This window comes from Glandiceps talaboti, chromosome 13, assembly GCF_964340395.1.
Source record: "Glandiceps talaboti chromosome 13, keGlaTala1.1, whole genome shotgun sequence".
In the NCBI taxonomy this organism is placed as follows: Eukaryota; Metazoa; Hemichordata; class Enteropneusta; family Spengelidae; genus Glandiceps; species Glandiceps talaboti.
Genome location: NC_135561.1, coordinates 21201142 through 21222412, shown reverse-complemented (window position 1 = coordinate 21222412; position 21271 = coordinate 21201142). Strand labels below are relative to the sequence as shown.

The window sequence follows — 21271 nt, the reverse complement described above, 5'->3', positions numbered from 1 at the left end:
ACAATATAAATTGACCTAAAACGGGGTTAGTTGGTGTCACGTTGCAAGGTCAGAACAGTTCGACTAGCAATACGACTAGCTAGGTCGTCAGCGCAGGCGCAGGCTGAAAGGATAGGCATATTGTTTCGTCAAATAAAATTATAAATATAAGAAATATCTTTCTAAAATATTTTCTTAAATTCAATATTTTTTCTAATCCATTGAATTGAAAGGTTTTTTTGTTTTTGTTTTAAATTAAAGTGCTGTTATTACGGAAGGTATTCACTTCAAGGTGGTGAAATCGATTTTCAACTTAACTTTATGTTCTCAAAGCATACATATACGTTAGTTTATTAATACTTGCCCCGAGACTTATTACTCTGAGGTTTTTTTTGTTTTTAACTTTGACCAACGTTTAGTTTTCTAGAAAATAAATTGTTTAATAAAACACACAGACGTCAGATAATATATCAAGCTATTCGGAAAATGGTTGACAATGCAATGATTGTTTGTTTTAGGAAATATTCGTATTTTCAGAAAATATTCAGTTTCTAGGCGGAAAAAACCATATACGGATCGAAGGTAAATTACAACTGTGACAATAAATAAGACTGACAAGTACATATGGAAACGATGATTTATAATACGACATTCCATATGTTAAAAATAAGTTATTACTCGGACTACACGTAAGGATGACTGCCACTAACAGCCATAATTTACGATACTCATCGATAACTTTCTCCGGGGCTTGCTCTCAATAATTAATTTTTAAACAAGCAGTTGTCATAGAAAATACAGCTAAAATGATGTAGGCTTGGTGTTTCACTCATGCAACATGACATTTAAGACACACCCTCAGACAACTTCTAATGCAAAAAAAACAAAACAATTACCATAGGTGCCACACATGTAGAAGTAGTAATTTAAAGTTGACATTGATTATCAGTTCAGTTAGAAAATAAACAATTGCATCCATTAAAATCATCAAATCCACATGTAAAGCCTGTTTTTACTGAACTGTGAAAGAATAGCAATGCTTATCAGTGTTCAATATGTTTGGGCAAAGGACTCTGCTATGTTTGTTGTGTCTCTGTTATTGTTAGTCTAGAGTTGAAATATGTCTAGCTCTGTGTCAAACATGTAATGTCCTATGGGTGAAACACCAAGCCTACATCATTTTAGCTGTACTGTCCTATGAGTGAAACACCAAGCCTACATCACTTTAGCTGTACTGTCCTATGAGTGAAACATCAAGCCTACATCATTTTAGCTGCAATGTCCCATGAGTGAAACACCAAGCCTACATCATTTTAGCTGCAATGTCCCATGAAACATCAAGCCTACATCATTTTAGCTGCAATGTCCCATGAGTGAAACATCAAGCCTACATCATTTTAGCTGTAATGTCCCATGAGTGAAACATCAAGCCCACATCATTTTAGCTGTAATGTCCCATGAGTGAAACATCAAGCCTACATCATTTTAGCTGTAATGTCCCATGAGTGAAACATCCAGCCTACATCATTTTAGCTGTAATGTCCCATGAGTGAAACACCGAGCCTAAATCTTAGCTGTAAGGTTTACTGGCAATGAATCATCTCGAATAGTCGAAACATATCAAAAAGCTAGTGTATTGTTGGAAACTACACAAAATAACAAAAACACTGCAGTTTTACACCATCTACAAAGAATTTATTGACAGAGAAACGAAATGGCTGATGAGGATAGTGATATCTATTGGTTGTAAGGAGCTCGGAAATAATGTTATCTATTTGGCTTTTGGTATTGATTGTTAACAAAATTTGAAATTATGACATTTCAAATAACTAAATTTACTTTTTTGAAATTTTAGAGATAACACTTAACGAACATTATGTGAGTTTACGAAATCTGCCTCAAATATTACATTGATTGATTTAGTTTCTTTGGGTTCAGAGTGACAAAATTTGCTTTCTTCAATGTGTTGTTGTCGATATGAAGATTCCATGATAAAAGTGTAAGAAAGTTCTATGCCAAGGAATGGGTTTGAATCAACAGGTGTTAATTTCTGGTTACATAACATGCAATCGAAAGTCTTTGGTTTGCGTCTTGGACTGGTCATTCTGATAACTGAGCATTTGGATGGATTAAATACCCTTAATATCATCAAGAAATGGTGTACTAGTTATATTTACTATGTCTAGAGTAAAATGTACTTATTCAGCATGAATGCTAGTTGTGTGCCTGCTGACTAAAAGGCTACTTGGCGTATGGTGGGAAACGCTTCAGATATTCCTTGCGTATTGGGTGATCGTCAGAAGGTCTGGTGTGATGGACCGATACAGCCGCATCAACAAAGAACAGCTTGGCCTTGGTATAATTCTGCAAACAATAATAAGAACCATCATATTATTTGGAAACCTATCGAAATGAATAAAGATAAGTTTGGAAATTTAGACTGGTGTGCATATGAACTATTTGTATTTAATTACATTACAATATAGCTATGACAAAAACATGCATACATATACAAATGTTTGCGATACAACCTGGCAAAATAGAGATTACTACTACGTGAAGGATTTAATCCCATATGCACGAAGTGCGCCTTGAGCGGCGAAGCCGCGAGAAGTGAGGGACTTTCGTCGGGACTCGTCCCCCTCTTCTCGTGGCTAAGCCGCTCGGCATACACACAAAGATTAGGGACGATAGTCACGAGTCTGGCAGCGAGACTAGGGTTTCCTCAACATTTAGCCGTATATATACTAAAGAAGAGGCTGAATAGAAGGGACTGCCAAGACAGTGTTTGGCATGGTTCCGGTCCGTGCCTATCTAAAGGCCGTACACAAGTTGTAGTCAACATTATCAGAAAGCATGGGCATTTCTTGTGAGGTACCCCAAGGTTCAATCCTGGGACCTTTTTTCACCCTAAATTTATATCAATGACTTTGCCGGAAACTGTTATAAAGGCTCAAGTAATTATTATATGACACGGCTATTTTCTATTCAAGCAAATCAGTTGCCGATATTGCAGTGACACTCACAGAGGAAATGTGTAAGGCCTGGCTCGACTCAAACAAGTTATAACACTGAATACAAGTAAAACCAAGACCCCGCTTTTCGGTACTTCTCAAAGACTAAAATTAAATAACAGGTAATGCACCTAGTTACCTCACTGAAATGTTCAATCTATCCAACCAAATTCATCTTCATAACACAAGACAGGCCAGTAAAGGTAACATATACACAGTTAAAACGGAATATGGGAAACGGGCATTTCCCTATAGTGGTGCTGTTCTATGGAACAATCTACCCCTATCCATAAGATCAGCTCCAAACTCATCGATATTTAAAAGACATCTTAAGAATGTAGTCAGCTAATGTGGGTGGATATCTTTTAAAGTACACTGTGTGTCTGTAACTTTTTGTCCTGGTTTGTCCTTTTTTTCTTTTCTTTTTCTGTGTATGTAATCTCGCATTGGAAGAATAGTGCTAATGCACTAAAGTGGTGTCTGTATATGAAAGATAATGATAAATAAAAAAGTAGAAAGGGCATTATTGTGTTGTTTTAGGTCTATGCCAGGGATAGCAATTACACAGAGCATTTTAAGAAGAGTATATGAGAGTGCTATATAAGAGTTGCCAAGATATGCCAGGGCTGTGGTCAGAACGCCGTGTCATCAGTGGTGAACTTTTAACACTGGCTTTGTAGGTGCCGAAAAGTGTTTTCAATATCCCACTATCAAACTGATATACATAGTACAAAGCAACAGTGGGTGCCTCTGATGTAGGTTTATGCCATCTTCCTGTCACTTTGTTTATTTCTGTGAAAGTGAATGATATGACCATATGTCATTTGATTGTGATAAGGAGAAGACTTTACGGCACCTTCAAAAGATGGTCTAATCACAAGTGTCTGTACAGAATTGCTGCAGGGCTAGGGGTTGTATTACCTTTTTATTACTTAAATAATGCATTAAAGTTAAATGGAGACTGATGGCCTTACATATCATATTTTACCGCCTTTACCTTTTCATCCATGGTGAACCTGTGGTAGATACCAGCTGGTAGAATCAACATATCACCTTTGGCACATTCAATTCTCACCCATTTGTCATTTCTATCTCGGATATCAAAGTATCCGCTCCCACCCATGAAGACACGAATTTCCTCATCAGCATGCATATGTTCCACGTAAAATTTCTTCAGCTGTAAATATGACAAAATAATTAACACAAAATATTAAAGTGACACTAGGTGATGAGTTATTATTTCCTCAATTGTAAACTTAAAAAAAACATAAATTATATAGCGTCTATTAACTATTAAAGGGCATGTACAGACATGGCTTTGAAGCCGATAGCGATCATAATTCGGTGTAACATGTAGTCACAGTTTCATCGGTGTAAAAAGTGGTAGGCAGTGACGCACAGTTTATCGCATATACATGTAGTAGGGGTTTCCTTAGTCTCGCTGCCAGACTCGTGCCTATCGTCCCTTAATTACTTTGTAAGGCGCACAAAGTGCGCCCTGAGCGGCGAAGCCGCGAGAAGTGAGAGATTTTAGTCGGGACTAGTCCCTCTCTTCTCGCGGCTAAGCCGCTCGGCATACATACATACATACATACATACATACATACATACATACATACATACATACATACATACATACATACATACATACATACATACATACATACATACAGAGATTAGGGACGATAGTCACGAGTCTGGCAGCTAGACTAGGGTTTCCTCAACATTTTACCGTATATACATACTAAATCATGACATTAAATCGATCGCTTGTGTATTATATCATAATATAAGTTTGATGAGGTCTGCCAATAGCATCATGAAGAGAAACGTAACTCAAGGCTAGGAAATTATGGCATTTTCATTAACTTATTAGGTTTTGGATAGTCAGGCCATGGTTTAACATCATCTAAATTGAAGTTGAAGTTGTCCCTCGTTTTGTGATCTTTACTGTAGACCACATTGCCTTCAGAAATGTTTGTGCAATAGTTGAACAATGAATATTCATGACCTCGAAGTGCCTATTACATTTAGACAGAACGTCATGAACGTGTTCCTCTAATAGTCTGTACGTCTGCTGATACGCATGAGGCAACACTAGCCCACTGCAAGAATAATAATGTGAAAACAATTTGGTGTTTCTTGGCTAACCTAAGAAATTAATGTGGTATTAAATGATGAAATGATCATGGCTCTCCAGAACTCACTCAAAGGTTATGAAAATACCTATATTTTGTGGAGTAGTGTTCCCCTTTAAATTGTAACTATATTGCAGACCTAAATATCCATATAAATTACATTTCTGAACTGCATAACCACAGCCACACATGATTCTAGAAGTTAACTAATCCCTTGCTAAATCCAGTGTCAATATAGGACACACAGACAAAAACACACACCCATCCACCCCATACACATACATTGATAAGTCATTGCTAAACAGAGACAGACACACACACATAGACGACAGAGACAGAGAGGTGAAGAGGGACTCAGACAGACAGACAGACAGACAGACAGACAGACAGACAGAAATGCAGACAGACAGACAGACAGACAGACAGACAGACAGACAGACAGACAGACAGACAGAAATGCAGACAGACAGACAGACAGACAGACAGACAGACAGACAGACAGACAGAGACACACACACACATGATAAACACAATACGACAATGGGTACAGACGTTATACTGACCATCTGATCATAGTTTTCTAGTGTCTCTGGAGTGAGCTCTTTATTATCTTCATAGTTATACCCTCGTTCAGTCTTAATTTTACCCAATAGTCCTTCTTCTTCTAGATTGTCTACATCCAACTGGAAAAAAAGAGGAATTTTACTCATGTATTACTCAACCCCAACAATCCAAATATAATATGATAGGCCTATATAGATATTGTATTGATAATATATAACTTTAAAGCTAGTTCATGCCATGATATTAATTTTTACTTTTCCTTTAAACCAAGTTTAACTTCGCTTTGGAATAATATTTCGAATGGGCTTGAACACACTGTCCAGTATATGTGTACTTGTATATCACACACGATGTAATCAAATTACATAGTACGGCGGCCCAGGGATGACAAAGGAACAATACATTTGTGGAAGAAATAATTAAATTTTTGAGAGCAAACTATTCAGTACAAGGATAAAAAATTTCTTTCATAGTATATATATGCTTTATTCAAAGTACCGTGGCCACCGGCCTAACGTAGAGAAATCAGTGTATACAAAAAACTGCTAGTGTAGAGGTTTGTTGTGACATTCAGCAATGGTACATACAAATCCACATAATAATAATAGCAAATACAACCAAAATTAGTCTATCATACTTTGGCGTAAATAGATAGGACAAAACATTATTTTTTTTTATTCAAAATAGAAATATCAATGCAAAAAGTTCAAATTTGTAAGACAAAACTTTTTTTTCCAAGAGCAGAACATTTATTTGCATAACATGATTTTTACCTTTTGAGGCCAAAACTTTTCCCCAAGAATAAACTTTAATACTTTGTACAAAAATGTTACACCCCAAGAACAGACTTTGAAATTCCAAGTCAAAACTAAATTTGATGGTATGAGTTACATTTAATTTCAATATGTTCAACTCTCTGCCTCTGAGGGCGCAATTTAGTTTGAACTGCCCAATTTATTCTTTGGAGGTGTATAATATTAACTATTTTGCATACAAACTCTCTCTGGACATGACAAAATTCTTTTTCACACGGCAAACTTATTTTATTGGCGGCGGAAGTGAAGTTATCCCACAATTCCTTGGACGATACCCACAGGCGCTCGTGAAGTTGCTAGATCACAGAGAACTCCAGCAATGCAGAACTACGACAGTCAGGCTGAACAGTGAGCAACGAAGGTGATTGATGGACCCTGACTGTCACACCACCATTCGTGGACTGAGATAATATTAGTATGGCCGAGTCTGTTGACAGTATACTATAGGAAATGCAGCGAGGGGCGTCAGCGCCAAGCTGTATCCCTACATATACCACAGTCAGTATCGTAACGTAATAGACACCGGCTGGAAAGATAAACACATCGCATGCACGATAAGAATGTGAGTCAGTAACTAGTGATCTAGGAAACCCTGCATGGCACAATAATACCATAAGTCTACCAGTGGAAAGTTATGTGTCCCTGATCAGGCCCGGAGACTGTAGTGATGTTATTACAACCTGATTTGACCTGTCATCAAAATGTTGTCAAATTGATGAATGACAGCGATATCACCTGCTAGTGTCAGTAGTATGCATGTCTGTAAACTTGAGGGGTAGTCATAAAGGTTCCTTACTTATACCGCCTTCCCGTTTTAATATGACTACACGGCTGCGGCAGGGTAACGATTACAAGTTCTCAAATTCATTATCTTTCCAAAAATTACACTAACACAGCGGGTGACGTCGACGCGTCTCTGTATCGTTCATCAATTTGACGGAGATGTGGTAGCAGGTAAAATCAGACAGGCCTCTAAGGACATCGGCAGAAGTTTAATACATTACTTACAGACAGCAATATATATTCAGGGCACCTTCTATATGTTTATAAAGTTGAATTAAAAAGAACTATTACGGCAACAACATGAAAATACAACGTTATTTTAATTTCAGAGGACAGATCATTGGCAGACGGGATGACATACATATTTCCTGGGCCAGTTTTTAAAGCACAGTTTCGACTTTGCCTGGGGAGACATTGGGGGGGGGGGGGGCATAAAACCCTGAGGGTTCAAAGGGGGCCATGAAAAAATTATGATGGTCTGAAAGGGAGGGGGCAAATACTTTGTTCATAATTTGAACCAAATTAAACTTCCTGAGCGTAAATTAAATAACATCTCTCTCCCTCCCTCCCTCCCCTCCCTCTCTCTCCGTCCGTCCGTCCGTCTGTCTGTCTGTGTCTGTCTGTCGACCCACCCTTCTCTCCATCCATTCATCCAGCCGTCCACCCATCCGTTCGTCCATCAATCAATCATATCGATAAATGAAACAAACAAACTAATCAAATACTGAACTACTTAAGAACTGTCGCATTGGGGAATAAAATAAGTGATCAATCACAGAGACCAACGTATATTTATGTACATAACTTCGTACACACACACACACACACACACACACACACACACACACACGTGTGTGTGTGTGTGTGTACGAACTTATGTACATAAATATGTAATATATATATATATGTATATATATATATATATATATATATATATATATATGTGTGTGTGTGTGTGTGTGTGCGTGTGTGTGTGTGCGTGTGTGTGTGTGTGTGCGTGTGTGTGTGTATAGGGGCATTGATATTGCATGTAAAAGTTACTGATGTGTTAGAGCACTTTAGGAGGTCATACCTAGTGTACAATGGAAACTTGAATTTGAGTTGTGGTGTCGATACATGTAGTGTCTGAAATAGGAAGTATATCATCCCTTTTGACGTTATACTGAAGAGACTAGAACAATTTAGATTAAGTTCTTTTTATAAACTATCCAATAGTATGATGATTACCATTACAAAACCTTCAGGTTCACTTTTGCCCCAAAGTGAAAGAAATTTTTTATCCTTGTACTGAATATTATGCTCTCAAAATTTAATTATTTCTTCCACAAATGTATTGTTCCTTTGTCATCTCTGGGCCGCCGTAACATAGCGCCTCATACGCCGTCTTTTCGCCTGCACGTGCAACACGTATTGATTCGATTCTTGGCTCACGTCTAGAAAATTAAATTAGTCATACGGGACACTAAGTCATACAGGACACTGCAGTTGTACGAGAGACTAAGTCGTACGCGTCCAGCGGGACAATGCAGTCGTACGGGACACTAAGTCGTTATACTTTTTTAAATGTTTATTGTTGGTTCTAAAACTTTCTAAATGCATTATTTTAATGAGAGTTTCAGCCGATATTTAATATTCCTTTAAAATGACGTCAATCTTAAGCTTTCTTCTGGTCATTTTCATTACTTCTGAAAATATTAAGATTGTTTCATAATGGGGCTGAGAACATAGATCTTGGCGATAGATGGTTGTTTGTGGTCAACGATCGAATGGGCTGATATGACGTCTTGAAGTAAGTTGAGGTTTCCAGGTAGACTGACGAGTCTCTTTATAATCTGTAACTTTATATTGGTCAAAAATGAAATTTTATTTTTATTCAGACGTCCTCAGAAACTATAAAAGTGTACAATATTCTTGTTTTGGAGAAAATTGATTTTTCTGTTGTTGCCATATTTAGTTGAAGTGAATTGATGTCGTCCTTCACCCGCAACAGACTCGTCCTTCACCCGCAACAGACTGGTCAGGATGACCTTGAGACTGTTAAACACTTTATTCATAAACAAATGAGGTAGTATTGTGTGTGTTCTTTTCAGTGGAATGCCAGGTGTGTTTATACATGTGTGTTTTTAACACGGGGGACGGCCCTTATCGCACTTCCTGGGAGATAAGTGTTTACAACTATGTGCAGTCTACATAAGGGGCAACATCAAAAGTTCAATATAATATATCTAACTTAATTGCTTAAGTTAGGTCCCAGACTCCCCCCCCCCCCACCGCCATCTAACTTAACTGACCTAAAATTGAAAATCGTTTCAGACTCATACTGTATACTTCCACTTTCAATCAACGTACCAATATACTACTGAATTATAAATAAAAACAGAAAACCATTCTAACTCAGAAAAATACTTTTATTGAAAACCAACAGAACACAACAACACTGAATTTACACATCAAGTCACATTGATTACTGGTATGTCCACAGGGGACCCAGGAACCGTGTGACAAACAAAACAAAACAAACAAATAAATAAATAAATAATTACAATATCAAATAAATGACAAATGAACAAGCAAACGAACGACAAGTATAGGGACAAATAAAATAATTAAATAAACCATAGACCCTCCACCCTATGAATAAACCAGCAAATAAACAGATACTCATGGGGGTATACTAGATATGTTTTTTTTTCTTCTATACCCATCACTATAAAAAAATAGTGATGGGTATGGAAAAAAACATATCTAGTATACCCCCATGAGTATCTGTTTATTTGCTGGTTTATTTAATTATTTTATTTGTCCCTATACTTGTCGTTCGTTCGTTTGCTTGTTCATTTGTCATTTATTTGATAGGTTATTTATTTATTTATTTGTTTTGTTTGTCACACGGTTCCTGGGTCCCCTGTTGTATTCGTAGATTTTGGGCATGTACCTTGTCCTGCGGCATTTGAAATGGGAGACCTTTCGTGACTGGGTGTAGGCTCATCAGCAACACTTTCATCGGATGTTTAACTGAAAAATATTTCAAAATAGATTGTTTCGACTCGACCTCCTGGGATATGAACTCGGCTAATGACCGTCGGTCATTTTTGTATTTGGCATGCCACAACTTCGTTGCGCTTTCCTGTACATCGGCCCGGGATTTGCCCTGTTGTTTTTTGATATTTAACTCCCAAATCTTGTTTTTTAGTTTCTGAAAGTCGTTCGAAGGGCATTTATAAATGTCCATTGAGTGAGGAGAACATATATGGACCAGAAAATTGTACGAACTCACCAAATGTACCTCACCGTCCAAACCCTTCGTGTCTCGAGGCGACGCCAACTGAAATGTGCGTAGGCACACTCTGGGATACCCACCTCGTCCCCAAATACCTATTTTGCAGCAAATTTGAAAACTGAACCGCGTACAGCTGATAAATCGGACCGAGTATACGCAGTGTTATAGGTAAAAGCAGCCTTGAAATCATACTAAATTTGCCAAGTATGACGTTAAATCGTTTTTGACGGTTGAAAAATTAATTTGGCCAAACCCCCTCCCCACCCCCAAACTAAAACAATTAAGTGTTTTTTTGTAAACATCGATCTTTTGACGTCGCCCCTAAAGATTATTATTACTAAAGTATTGAAATGTGGAATAATGTGGGATGCCAAAATTCAATCTCAAAATAATACAAACTTAGATCACGAGTCACAGTAAAATATGAATCCCTCTTCTAATTCTATTTTCTATATATGGTCCTCCTAGCGAAGAACATGTCTGTAAAAGTGTCACCAACGTAACTGTGACATAAAATTGTAATTAATTAATTTTACTGGGGGTACTATGATCAAAGATGCTGAGTTTTAGAATGGGTTTACTTTGTAAGGACGTCTGAATAAAAATAAAATTTTATTTTTGACCAGTATAAAGTTACATATTATAAAGACACTCACCAGTCCGTTCAAATTTTGCTACCTGGAAACCTCAACTTACTTCAAGACGTCATAACAGCCTATTCGATCGTTGACCACAAACAACCATCTATCACCAATCAGATCTATGTTCTCAGCCCTATTATGAAACAAGTAATGAAAATGACTAGAAGAAAGATTGACGTCATTTTAAAGGGAAAATAAAGAACAGCTGAAACTCTCATTCAAATAATGCATTTAGAAAGTTTTAGAACCAACAATAAATATAAAAAAGTATTACGACTTGGTGTCCTGTACAACTGCAGTGTCCTGTATGACTTAGTGTCTCGTACGACTTAGTGTCCAGTACAACTTATTGCCCCGTACGACTTAGTGTCCCGCACGACTTAATGTCCAGTACAACTTATTGCCCCATACGACTTAGTATCCCATACGACTTAGTGTCCTGTATGACTTAGTATCCTGTATGACTTAGTATCCTGTATGACTTAGTATCCCATACGACTTAGTGTAATAACTACCCGAACTAGATATCCACACATATAAAAATAGAAATCTTCCTACTGTCGGAAACCATGTCGGAGACTCAAAGTCTTGAACAATCTCTTGTGCTAACATTGATCATTAATCATAAATTCCCCAAACATATGTTGCTATTTACCATTCCCAAAGTATGTGATCATTTTCTGTAGATACACATCGATACACATCATGTAATCTTGATATATACTTATGATTGAATAAAGTTCTTCAGTAGCTTTCTAGTACCCTAACGTAACGTCTGGTGTGTCCTCCACTCTCTTACGAACCTACCCCCACACCTACCCCACCCATTCTAAAGTTGAGCGTTATCGGACCCAGTTTTCTTCTTTGTTAAACACAATTCCCTTGAGGTAAACCATAAAATCTTAGCGAGCTCATGGTAGGGTAAAAACTAACAAATAACACGTGCGATATTCACATAGTCTTTGTCAGAAGCTGGATGATATCGTGGTATCAAATAAGAATACTGATAAAAATATCTTGAAAGGGACATCGACCTATTGTATCGTGTGAAGGCGGGAAAATAATTTGCGTGAAGGCGGGAAAATAATTTGCGTGCCTTCACCTGAATTGTGTGTATAGCACAATTAAAAATAGGGTCTGTGACTGATCACGATCACGTGTGGGTATATATGATGAACTCCATAAATTGGAATCAAACAAAAAGTGGTACGCACAACTTCACAAGATACCACAGTTTCGTTCATCTTCAGAACAATAGTGTCGTTCCATGACCACGATCACAGAGGGAGAGTTATTGTCTCCACTGCAATGTATCATGAGGTCGGCTTCGTCGACATAGAAGATGCAACATTACCTTCCAGTATAAAACACCCTGCTCCTTCAAATATTCCAGGTCAAGAAACTGTGGGGGATCAGTCATGTGTTCCTTGCGTTGATCATCCTCACAATCGTCCATATACCATGCTCGAACCATTTCGATTTAAAGTAAGTTTTTATCGAATCAACTGACAGACAGCGACTTATTATGCTTTCACCGATTGTGAGGCTACTGTGTGAGGCTACTGAGTGATCGTTCACTCAACGAACGAGAATGACGGTTTTTTATAGTTGAGTTCCAACATCTGAGCATTTCATTGGTCAGTTCTCATCACATTCTTTGGGAATTCCGCAGCGTGATTGGATAGTGCCACCACTGAGTTCAGATGAGGCGATAAGGATAAAAACGTAAACATGTACCACGAAGGTCAATTCAGGCAAAATAACGAGCATTGACCGATTAGCCGACATCTACATAGGATTTTAATCAGATTGGTACAACCACAACAGATTGGAAGAACAGTTTTATATTGCCCTTTTTAAGTTGATGTCAGTTTCCATATCCACTCTTTCTCTCGAGACTTCACAATTTTCACGATTTTATTTTATTTTTCTCAAATGCTTAAAAAATGTTTACCGTCGGCAGTGAGAAACTAGGTCACCTTATAATTGACCGATCGCCCTGAGCACTGTAGCCACGCCCCCCTTAGTTACTGTTGCTAACTACGACAAACATTGCAAAAACTACGACAGAAACATGGCGTCCAATGTAAACAAAGCGTCTCTTACAGATTTCCCTGGAACATTTTGTGAGAGCTATTTGCAGTATATTCCATCACTTAGACAACGACAGCGGGCGAGAGCCTTTGCAAGTGGAGGTTATGTTGAGGATGTTACTTTTTTTTTCACTAACTGTAATATTATTTCTGTGAATGCTAAGTGTTGGCGTAGCCAACGTAAGTCAGAGAAACCACACAACATGTGTATGGATGTTGAAATAAACCGGAAGACGATTACTTCGCACAGCTGTTCGTGTAAAGCTGGGTACGTATATATTTTATTATTTCACTTTTTTATGTCAACGTTCTTGGGTATTTCATATTTGTTAACGTGACAACCAAATCTCAAGACGGATGAATCATAGTGTGAGTCAGTGACAAGCTCGGGTATGCGCGCCATTTTTTTTTCAAATTTGCCATTGTTGTTAGCTATTTCTTCGCTGTTATTTGTCGCTTACAATATTTACGTTATCTTTATGTCACTGACTGACATTATCCTTCGTTAAAGTAAACTCTCTCAGTTCGAGTTCATTGACGCATCGTGACCCATTTCTCGTGATCGTGAAGAGGCTCGACATGCGTACATTTTGCTACATGTATTCAAATGAGAAACCATAGCAGATTGTTCGAATTGAACGACCTTGAGAAGGCCACGCCACTTTTTGTTATTGAAAAGATAAACGAGCCGCGTAGTGTGTGTGATTGTGGATGACGACCATCTCGATATTTTGTATACGTCTTATTCAGTTGTGTCTGTCTGTGTGTGTGTGTGTGTGTGTGTGTGTGGTGGGGGGGGGAATGAGTGTAGGTATGTGTTTCTGCATATATACATGTAGAATTATATTTTCTGAATTTGAATCTTCTTTTTATATTACATAAATTTTTTTTTTATATTTTCCAGAGTATGAAGACACCATACAAATTATAATTTTGGTTTGCAGTTTGCTTATATTTTTGAGGTATACACTTGTGTAATCTATGTTAACCCTGATAAAATTGATATAATTGTAATATAATTTCATTTAGTTTGATTGATAGTATCACTAACAATGTTCACACTATGAATGCAATCATTGTCAATGTATGGAACATAAATGTTTACACCCATAACTTATTAATTGTAAAAACTATCATGCTCACTTCTTTTAATTTCACTATTTTTTGAACCATTACACAAAATTTCATTCAACTTTGTACACAAATACACTCTACTATTTCCTCTTGTGTTGTTTGCATTTGTTTTGTTTACTCCAGGAATTATATGTTATAAACAATACCATAATTTTTATTACAGGATTGCTGGTTCATGTGCCCATATACTGGCTTTAGTAATGTCTATCCAAGAGTGGCTGTTGCTCGGTCTAAGAGATATTCCAGAACAAATATCTTCAACTGGCAGACCACAGCAGTGGGACAAACCAAGGGGATCTAAGATCACCCCAGAACCTGCATCCCAAATGGTTATTTGTAAGCCAGGGAAAATAAATCGTAAAAGGAAGCCAGTAATGGCAGAATTTGTTGATACTAGGTATGTATACAGATACAATCTGATTTAAAAAGCTATGGTATATTTAGTCTTCAGATTTAGTTTTGTATTGATTTCCGTAAACTTGTCACTCAACACACAATTCACAATAAAGAGTAAAGGATATAAACACACTCACAGTCACCATCACTCACATAATAACTTTCAAGTCACATGGTATTCATTAATGCAGTTTATACAATTTATTTACATATTTTTAGGGGTTCTGATAATTTCTCTGTACATATTGAATTATAAAACTAGTACTGATATTGAAAACAGTTTATATTGAATACTCATTCTCACTTCAGCTTTAAACAACTTGTGTACTGAAAACATCAAAAAACATGTGACATGTTTAAAACTAATTGCTTTATGCTAAAAAGCCAAGATGAGCTAATAGTGTGTGCTTTGTTAATGTACAAATTGAAACTAAGAAAAAAATAACACAAAGATTTTACTAAAATGTGTATTCAACTCATGCTGTTCGATCCAGCTATTACTATTCAGGTTATCCCATACTAAAATACATTTTGTTTTTATTCTGAATCAGATTAAGTGCTGTCATCATGCATCAGCATCATAGAAGACACATAGTTAATCATAGTTTCTATAATCTTGCACTGCTGTGGTAGTGTCCCTTAAAAGCTGTATATTATGTTTTCTCTATTGTAGGACTGATGCTGCAAAACACAATGACTTGGAGATATTACAAGGTCTGAAAACTCCAATTTCATACCTGTCTGTAGTGGACCAAGTGTCATGGCCAATACACAATATGGCCCAGTTCCACTTGGTAGTGCTCTAATCTATCACGTAAGTAATTTATTTTTTATTAATCACAATTGTTATTACTTTTTTCTAGAATTCATTTAAAAAAGGTTCAGGGTTGGTAGCGAAAAGCTAGGTGGGGGTCGGGGTACTCTGGTGGGTAATGGTTACGTATATACCCTGGTGGAAAAAAAAATACAACCACAAACTCTACAAACAATCAATAAATAGTGGTCAAAAGTCTATATTTTAGCACAAAAAAGGGGGGGGGGGGTCGACAGTCTACATTTTTGCCAAAAACAGAGGTCAAATGTCTACAAGGTAACAACCACAATGTTAACATGCTGTTCCAATTGTCTGAGGTCATGAGTTTTGAACAATTTTGAAACACGTGACACGTGCATGTTTCAGTCATTGCTAGTTCATTTGCTGCCAGGAAGCCTCAGTGAGGGGTGCTTATTTCCAATTATGATGACTGAAAATAACCTGTGGAAACAACTTTGTTCAAAATATGGGGTCAATTGTTTTACATGCATTCAAAGAGGTATGTCAAATCTCTACATAATACTTTTGTGGATGACTCACAATAGAAAAGGGGTTCGGAATACAGCACTAATAGAAATAACAATACAAGCAAGTAGTACTATATACTAGTACACACTGGGAACTCTGTTCTTTATATGCACACGCGTTCCAACTTGTAACTGAAACTTACATCACACAAGAATGCATGTGCACTCCAACTTGTAACTGAAACTTATATCACACAAGAAATTTTGATTTGATCGTCTGCCTTATCGTCGGGCTTTCTATTGGAGTTAGTGAGCGTTGATCCACCAACCCCCCCCACCCCCCCTCCACTCCCCCCCCCCCAAACCCCTCCGATTTAAACTTAATATTAGTTAATCTTTATCTTGTATCAAAAATGGTTGGAAATTTGTTAGGAAAGCACACACAAACCATATTTGGTTGATGCTTGTAAACATGGAAAGGTCAATTCTTCTAGATAAAATTCTAAAATTCTTTATCCGAGAAATTGCCCTTTCCACGTGTACCCTATGTTTCGCTATCTTCCTCGTCATTTGTTCATCACTCTCACTCATTTGCATATTTGACTGGGCAAATGGGGGTATATTAACTTGTAAACCAATACTTCTCATTTCATCTTCAATTAATACCCCTTTGTCTAACATAAATGAATCACCCCTTTCCAAATGCCCCAAATCAATCAAACCCTTTAGAAAACTAATCAACCCACCCTGATTACAAATTGCCTTGTCTGAAATTGAACCTGAAAATAAAGTGGAAATAAATATTACAGCTCCCCTTGGATCAACGCCCACTAACCCCTTCAGTGTGTTGGTTGCCTTGTAGTCGGAATAACTCTGTGACTGACAAGTAAGGGCACTTGGGCGTTGTATTTTGATCTCCGTACCATCAAATATTGCCATTGTTGTTGGAAATTCTTCTCTGAAGCCAGGGGGCATGTTTTGTATAATGAGATTTCTGTGGGGCCATATCGGAACAGAATTAAACTTAAAATACATAAAATTAATCCAACTTTTAAAAATAATACCAACATCTTGTGGTGAAAGACAAAAACGAAAAGCTAAATCTTTATAATGAAAACCTTTACGTAACTTCATTAAAACAAGTAATAATTGATCAGCTGAACTCATTTCCTTGATACTTGATATTTTTTTGGTAAAATTAATAAATGTAGAAGAAGGTTGGCCATTAGGTAGAAGAAAACTTAAAATTGTGAGAAAAGTTGTAAAAGCAAATCCTGTATAATATTGACATAAATTTTTAATGTTGCTGCTCTTCACTTTATTGGCTGTTAATTTATCTTCTTGTTCCCTGATTAGTGTGATCTCTTCTTCAAGTTGTATGATTTTCCGGTGTAAATTATCGTTTAAAAGGGTTGACTTTCCCAACTCCTGCTTCAATCTTTCATTTTCAGCTGTAAGGTATAGTATATCGATCGGTTCAATCCCTGAAAATAGAAAAGAAATGTCAGATTATTTACATTTGTTAAGTCCTTTTTTATTTTTTTTTATTTTTAGGCAGAATTCCTAAGTCCTATCAGAGGCCCTGTGGATAGTGATACAGGATGTGGTGACATCTTATTCCCAAAACCTTCTCCTATTCAAACCAATTCCTTTGATCCTCATGACTGGGATGAACTTGCAATGTCACAGCAAGAGGCAGTAGAATTAGAAAAACAAACAGTAGGACAATCAAATTGTCAAAAGTGGTTTGAAGAGAGGGCACGTCGACTTACAGCGTCAAAGTTTGGGCGAATTATGAAGCGAAAGGCACCAGTAACAGACAAATTTTTACAAAGTTTATTTCAAGCTAAACCTTTTTTTTCAGTTCCGACAAATTATGGCATAGCAAATGAGAAAATAGCCAAGCAGATGTTCTTGAAAGCTCATCCTGAAGCTCATATGCACCCTATTGGTCTTGTAGTAAATCCTAAGTTTGCCTTTTTGGCCGGTACATCAGATGCTAGGGTGTGTATGAGCCAAAAAACAGGTATAGCTGAAACTAAATGTCCTTTCACAGCTCGGGATATGACCATTGAAGAGGCTTGTCGACAACGAATAGATTTTTGCTTGGAGTTGAGAGATAATAAATGTACATTGAAAAGGAAACATGAATACTGGTATCAGGTACAGGGCCAGCTTATGGTAACAGGGGCACCGTACTGTTTATTTATTGTTTATACCAGGAAAGGCCTTCATGTGGAACATATTGAACCCTGTCAGACAACCATGGATGACATGTTTCAGAAGTTACACCACTTCTATGTCAGACATGCACGAAGGTACATTATGTCACACTGATTGGATGAAACCTGGAGTACAGCATACATAAACATAAATACATACACACACACACACACACACACCCAACCACACACATACATACATACATACATACATACATACATACATACATACATACATATATACACACATACATACATACATACACACACATACATACATAAATACATACATACAAATGCATACACACACATACATACATACATACAATACATACATACATATGTACATATGTATGTATGTATGTATGTATGTATATGTGTACATATATATATATTACATGCATACATCTACACATTCACATACAAATTGAATTGAAACATACACAAGCACAGCTTCAAATTGATATTATACAACTGTTGACATCAGACAGTGGACAAACAATGAAACCTGTTACATACATGGACTGTAAACAACTGAATTGATTAATAACATTTGGCTCAGCATGTTGTAAGTAAAGAGACTTGTATTACAGTCCAACAGTTGTAACCACTTTACTTAAAAGTTCATGTTCACAAACAAATTGCCAGTTCCTCTGGCATTTCATTTACATGTTAAGAGTCGATACAGCTGTTCTTATCAAACTGTGGTGTGTAATTACAAATCTCTACTGTTCCAACATCCTGAAAAGTGTTATTAATCAAATTCATTTGTTTACTTACCTTGTGTGTAACAGTCTCTGTTTACCCATGGTCTGATGTTGGCAGTTGTATTTCATACCCACACGTACATACTTACATTTTCCCTCTGTTTGACAGCTGGAATCACATATTGTGACACTGGTAACTGGTTGCCTCTGTCTGTAATTAAATCAGATGAAAAAGTTACATCTAAAAACATGGAAATCAAGCTTTCAGCTAACTGGAAATCATAATCTAAAACTATTGTTGGGACATGTTCAATATTAAAGCTACACTGATTGAATATTATGAAGACTCATCTGTGCAGGTTATCGTTACTAATAAATTTAAACTTTGTACTGCACCAAAATAAATCCAAGCTTTCAACCTGGTTGTAGATATATAGTGTTATTTAGTGCAGATGTATAGCTTAATTAATATAGTGGATAGTAATAGGATGTGCTATTGTAAATAGTTTGTTGAACATAGAATCCTTTTAAACTTTGTTTTATATTTTATATGACCATATATGTGTTATTAACGTTATGAAGATTTGGATTTACTAAATCTATGTTTATAGTGTTACCATCTATGTAGTAGTTGGGTTGTACCAAGTCACTACAAGTCTTTGTTTGGTATATTATATATAATGTCAATAAAAATATGTCATATTTAAATAATGTATGTATGTATGTATGTATGTATGTATGTATGTATGTATGTATGTATGTATGTATGTATGTATGCATGTATGTATGTATGTATATATGCATGCATGCATGCATGCATGCATGCATGTGTGTGTGTGTATGTATGTATGTATGTATGTATGTGTGTGTGTGTGTATGTATGTATGTATGTATGTATGTATGTATGTATGTATGTGTGTGCATGTAGTCTACCTTGTGTTATGAGTTTCGTCCTCTTCAATCCGCCTTTTCTTAGGAGGAGGTCTTGTCCATGTAGAAACTGTTCCAGGTACTTTGGCGGGAAGTGGATGTGGAAATTCACTGCTTGGCCCATTACCTCCAATAAAGTGCTAAAAAAAAATTTAAAATAAAAATAAGTGTATGTTTTAGCCTTGACCTATAAACATTTTTACATACATACACTGTACGTACGTACGTACGTACGTACATACATACATACATACATACACTGTACATACATACATACATACATACATACATACATACATACATACACACACACATATATACATACATACATACACACATACATACATACATACATACACATACACACACACACATACATACATACATACACACATACATACATACATACACACACATACATACATACATACATACATACATACACACACACACACACACACACACATACATACATACATACATACATACAGTATGTGTGTATAGTCGTCCTACATCTCGTACATATGGTGAAAACCCCAATCAAAAACTGTCGTCTGTATCTTCAAGGAAATGAAGACAATGCGGAGTTTTCGTGGCCAGTATAGCGCAACATACATACAATGACAAGCAAAGATGGCCAACAATTAAACATCTATGTGCTGGCAATCACATCTTCAATTTACATTTGGTTCTTTTTCATGCTAGAATTTGTCGGAGTAATTCTGCTTACATATCGAAAGAGAAAAGGGAAATGTATTTCAATTCCGTAAATTTCAACGCGCCAAAAAAGCTGACGACACGGCAGACGACACAGCGCAGCGAGTACGTACCGGGACCAGTGCCGACAAACCCGTACCGCTGCCGTGCTTACAAATTGCCGTACAGACGTACAAAAATGCTTCGCAAATTTCAACAAGTATATGAAAGGACATTGCAAAATTGTAGTTGTGATACATATTACATATAAACCTTTAGTAATTACCTTTGAGCAGACGTAGATATGATGGTCGATCTTCTCAACACTGAGTTGATGGGCCGGCCGGCCACATAATACGATCCACCGTTTACATTTTTCCAAATTCGATTTGGGCTTAGGAAAAGGTACAAAATATACACCACCTACCAAACGAGAAGGATACCTGCTGTCTGACGTGCAGAGGCCCCATGCACAGCGCTTTACCATTTTGTCAACAAAGATTACGTAAAGTAGGGGAAGTCCTGGGAAGTCCTCGCATTCAAATTTGTGGGTTCACCTACGACAAATTCTTTTGTTTGTCGTAGGCTGTGACACGTG

At 36.9% G+C, this 21271-nt stretch overlaps 3 protein-coding genes across 4 annotated transcripts; 1 reads left to right on the top strand and 2 right to left on the bottom strand.

The window, feature by feature from the left end:
• Positions 1–1661: 1661 nt before the first annotated feature.
• LOC144444705 (acireductone dioxygenase-like) lies at positions 1662–12912 on the bottom strand. Its single transcript, XM_078134226.1, has 4 exons — positions 12569–12912; positions 5695–5814; positions 3991–4170; positions 1662–2343 (listed from the first exon to the last, which is right to left on the bottom strand). Exons 1-4 carry the CDS (start codon positions 12686–12688, stop codon positions 2221–2223), a joined length of 543 nt encoding a protein of 180 aa, XP_077990352.1. The 5' UTR covers positions 12689–12912; the 3' UTR covers positions 1662–2220.
• A 99-nt stretch (positions 12913–13011) lies between these two features.
• On the top strand, positions 13012–17806 carry LOC144444704 (uncharacterized). Of its 2 annotated transcripts, XM_078134225.1 has the most exons (5): positions 13012–13080; positions 13472–13575; positions 14605–14838; positions 15511–15651; positions 17673–17806. In XM_078134225.1, the coding sequence occupies exons 2-4, from the start codon at positions 13511–13513 to the stop codon at positions 15641–15643; spliced, it is 432 nt and encodes a 143-aa protein (XP_077990351.1). In that variant the 5' UTR covers positions 13012–13080; positions 13472–13510; the 3' UTR covers positions 15644–15651; positions 17673–17806. The 2 variants fall into 2 exon arrangements, with proteins under 2 accessions (XP_077990351.1, XP_077990350.1); XM_078134224.1 differs by lacking the exon at positions 13012–13080 and having other exon boundaries at positions 13157–13575.
• LOC144444401 (uncharacterized) lies at positions 16509–21271 on the bottom strand. The gene is made up of 4 exons (XM_078133815.1): positions 20960–21271; positions 19981–20117; positions 19197–19258; positions 16509–17602 (listed from the first exon to the last, which is right to left on the bottom strand). Exons 1-4 carry the CDS (start codon positions 21158–21160, stop codon positions 16509–16511), a joined length of 1494 nt encoding a protein of 497 aa, XP_077989941.1. The 5' UTR covers positions 21161–21271.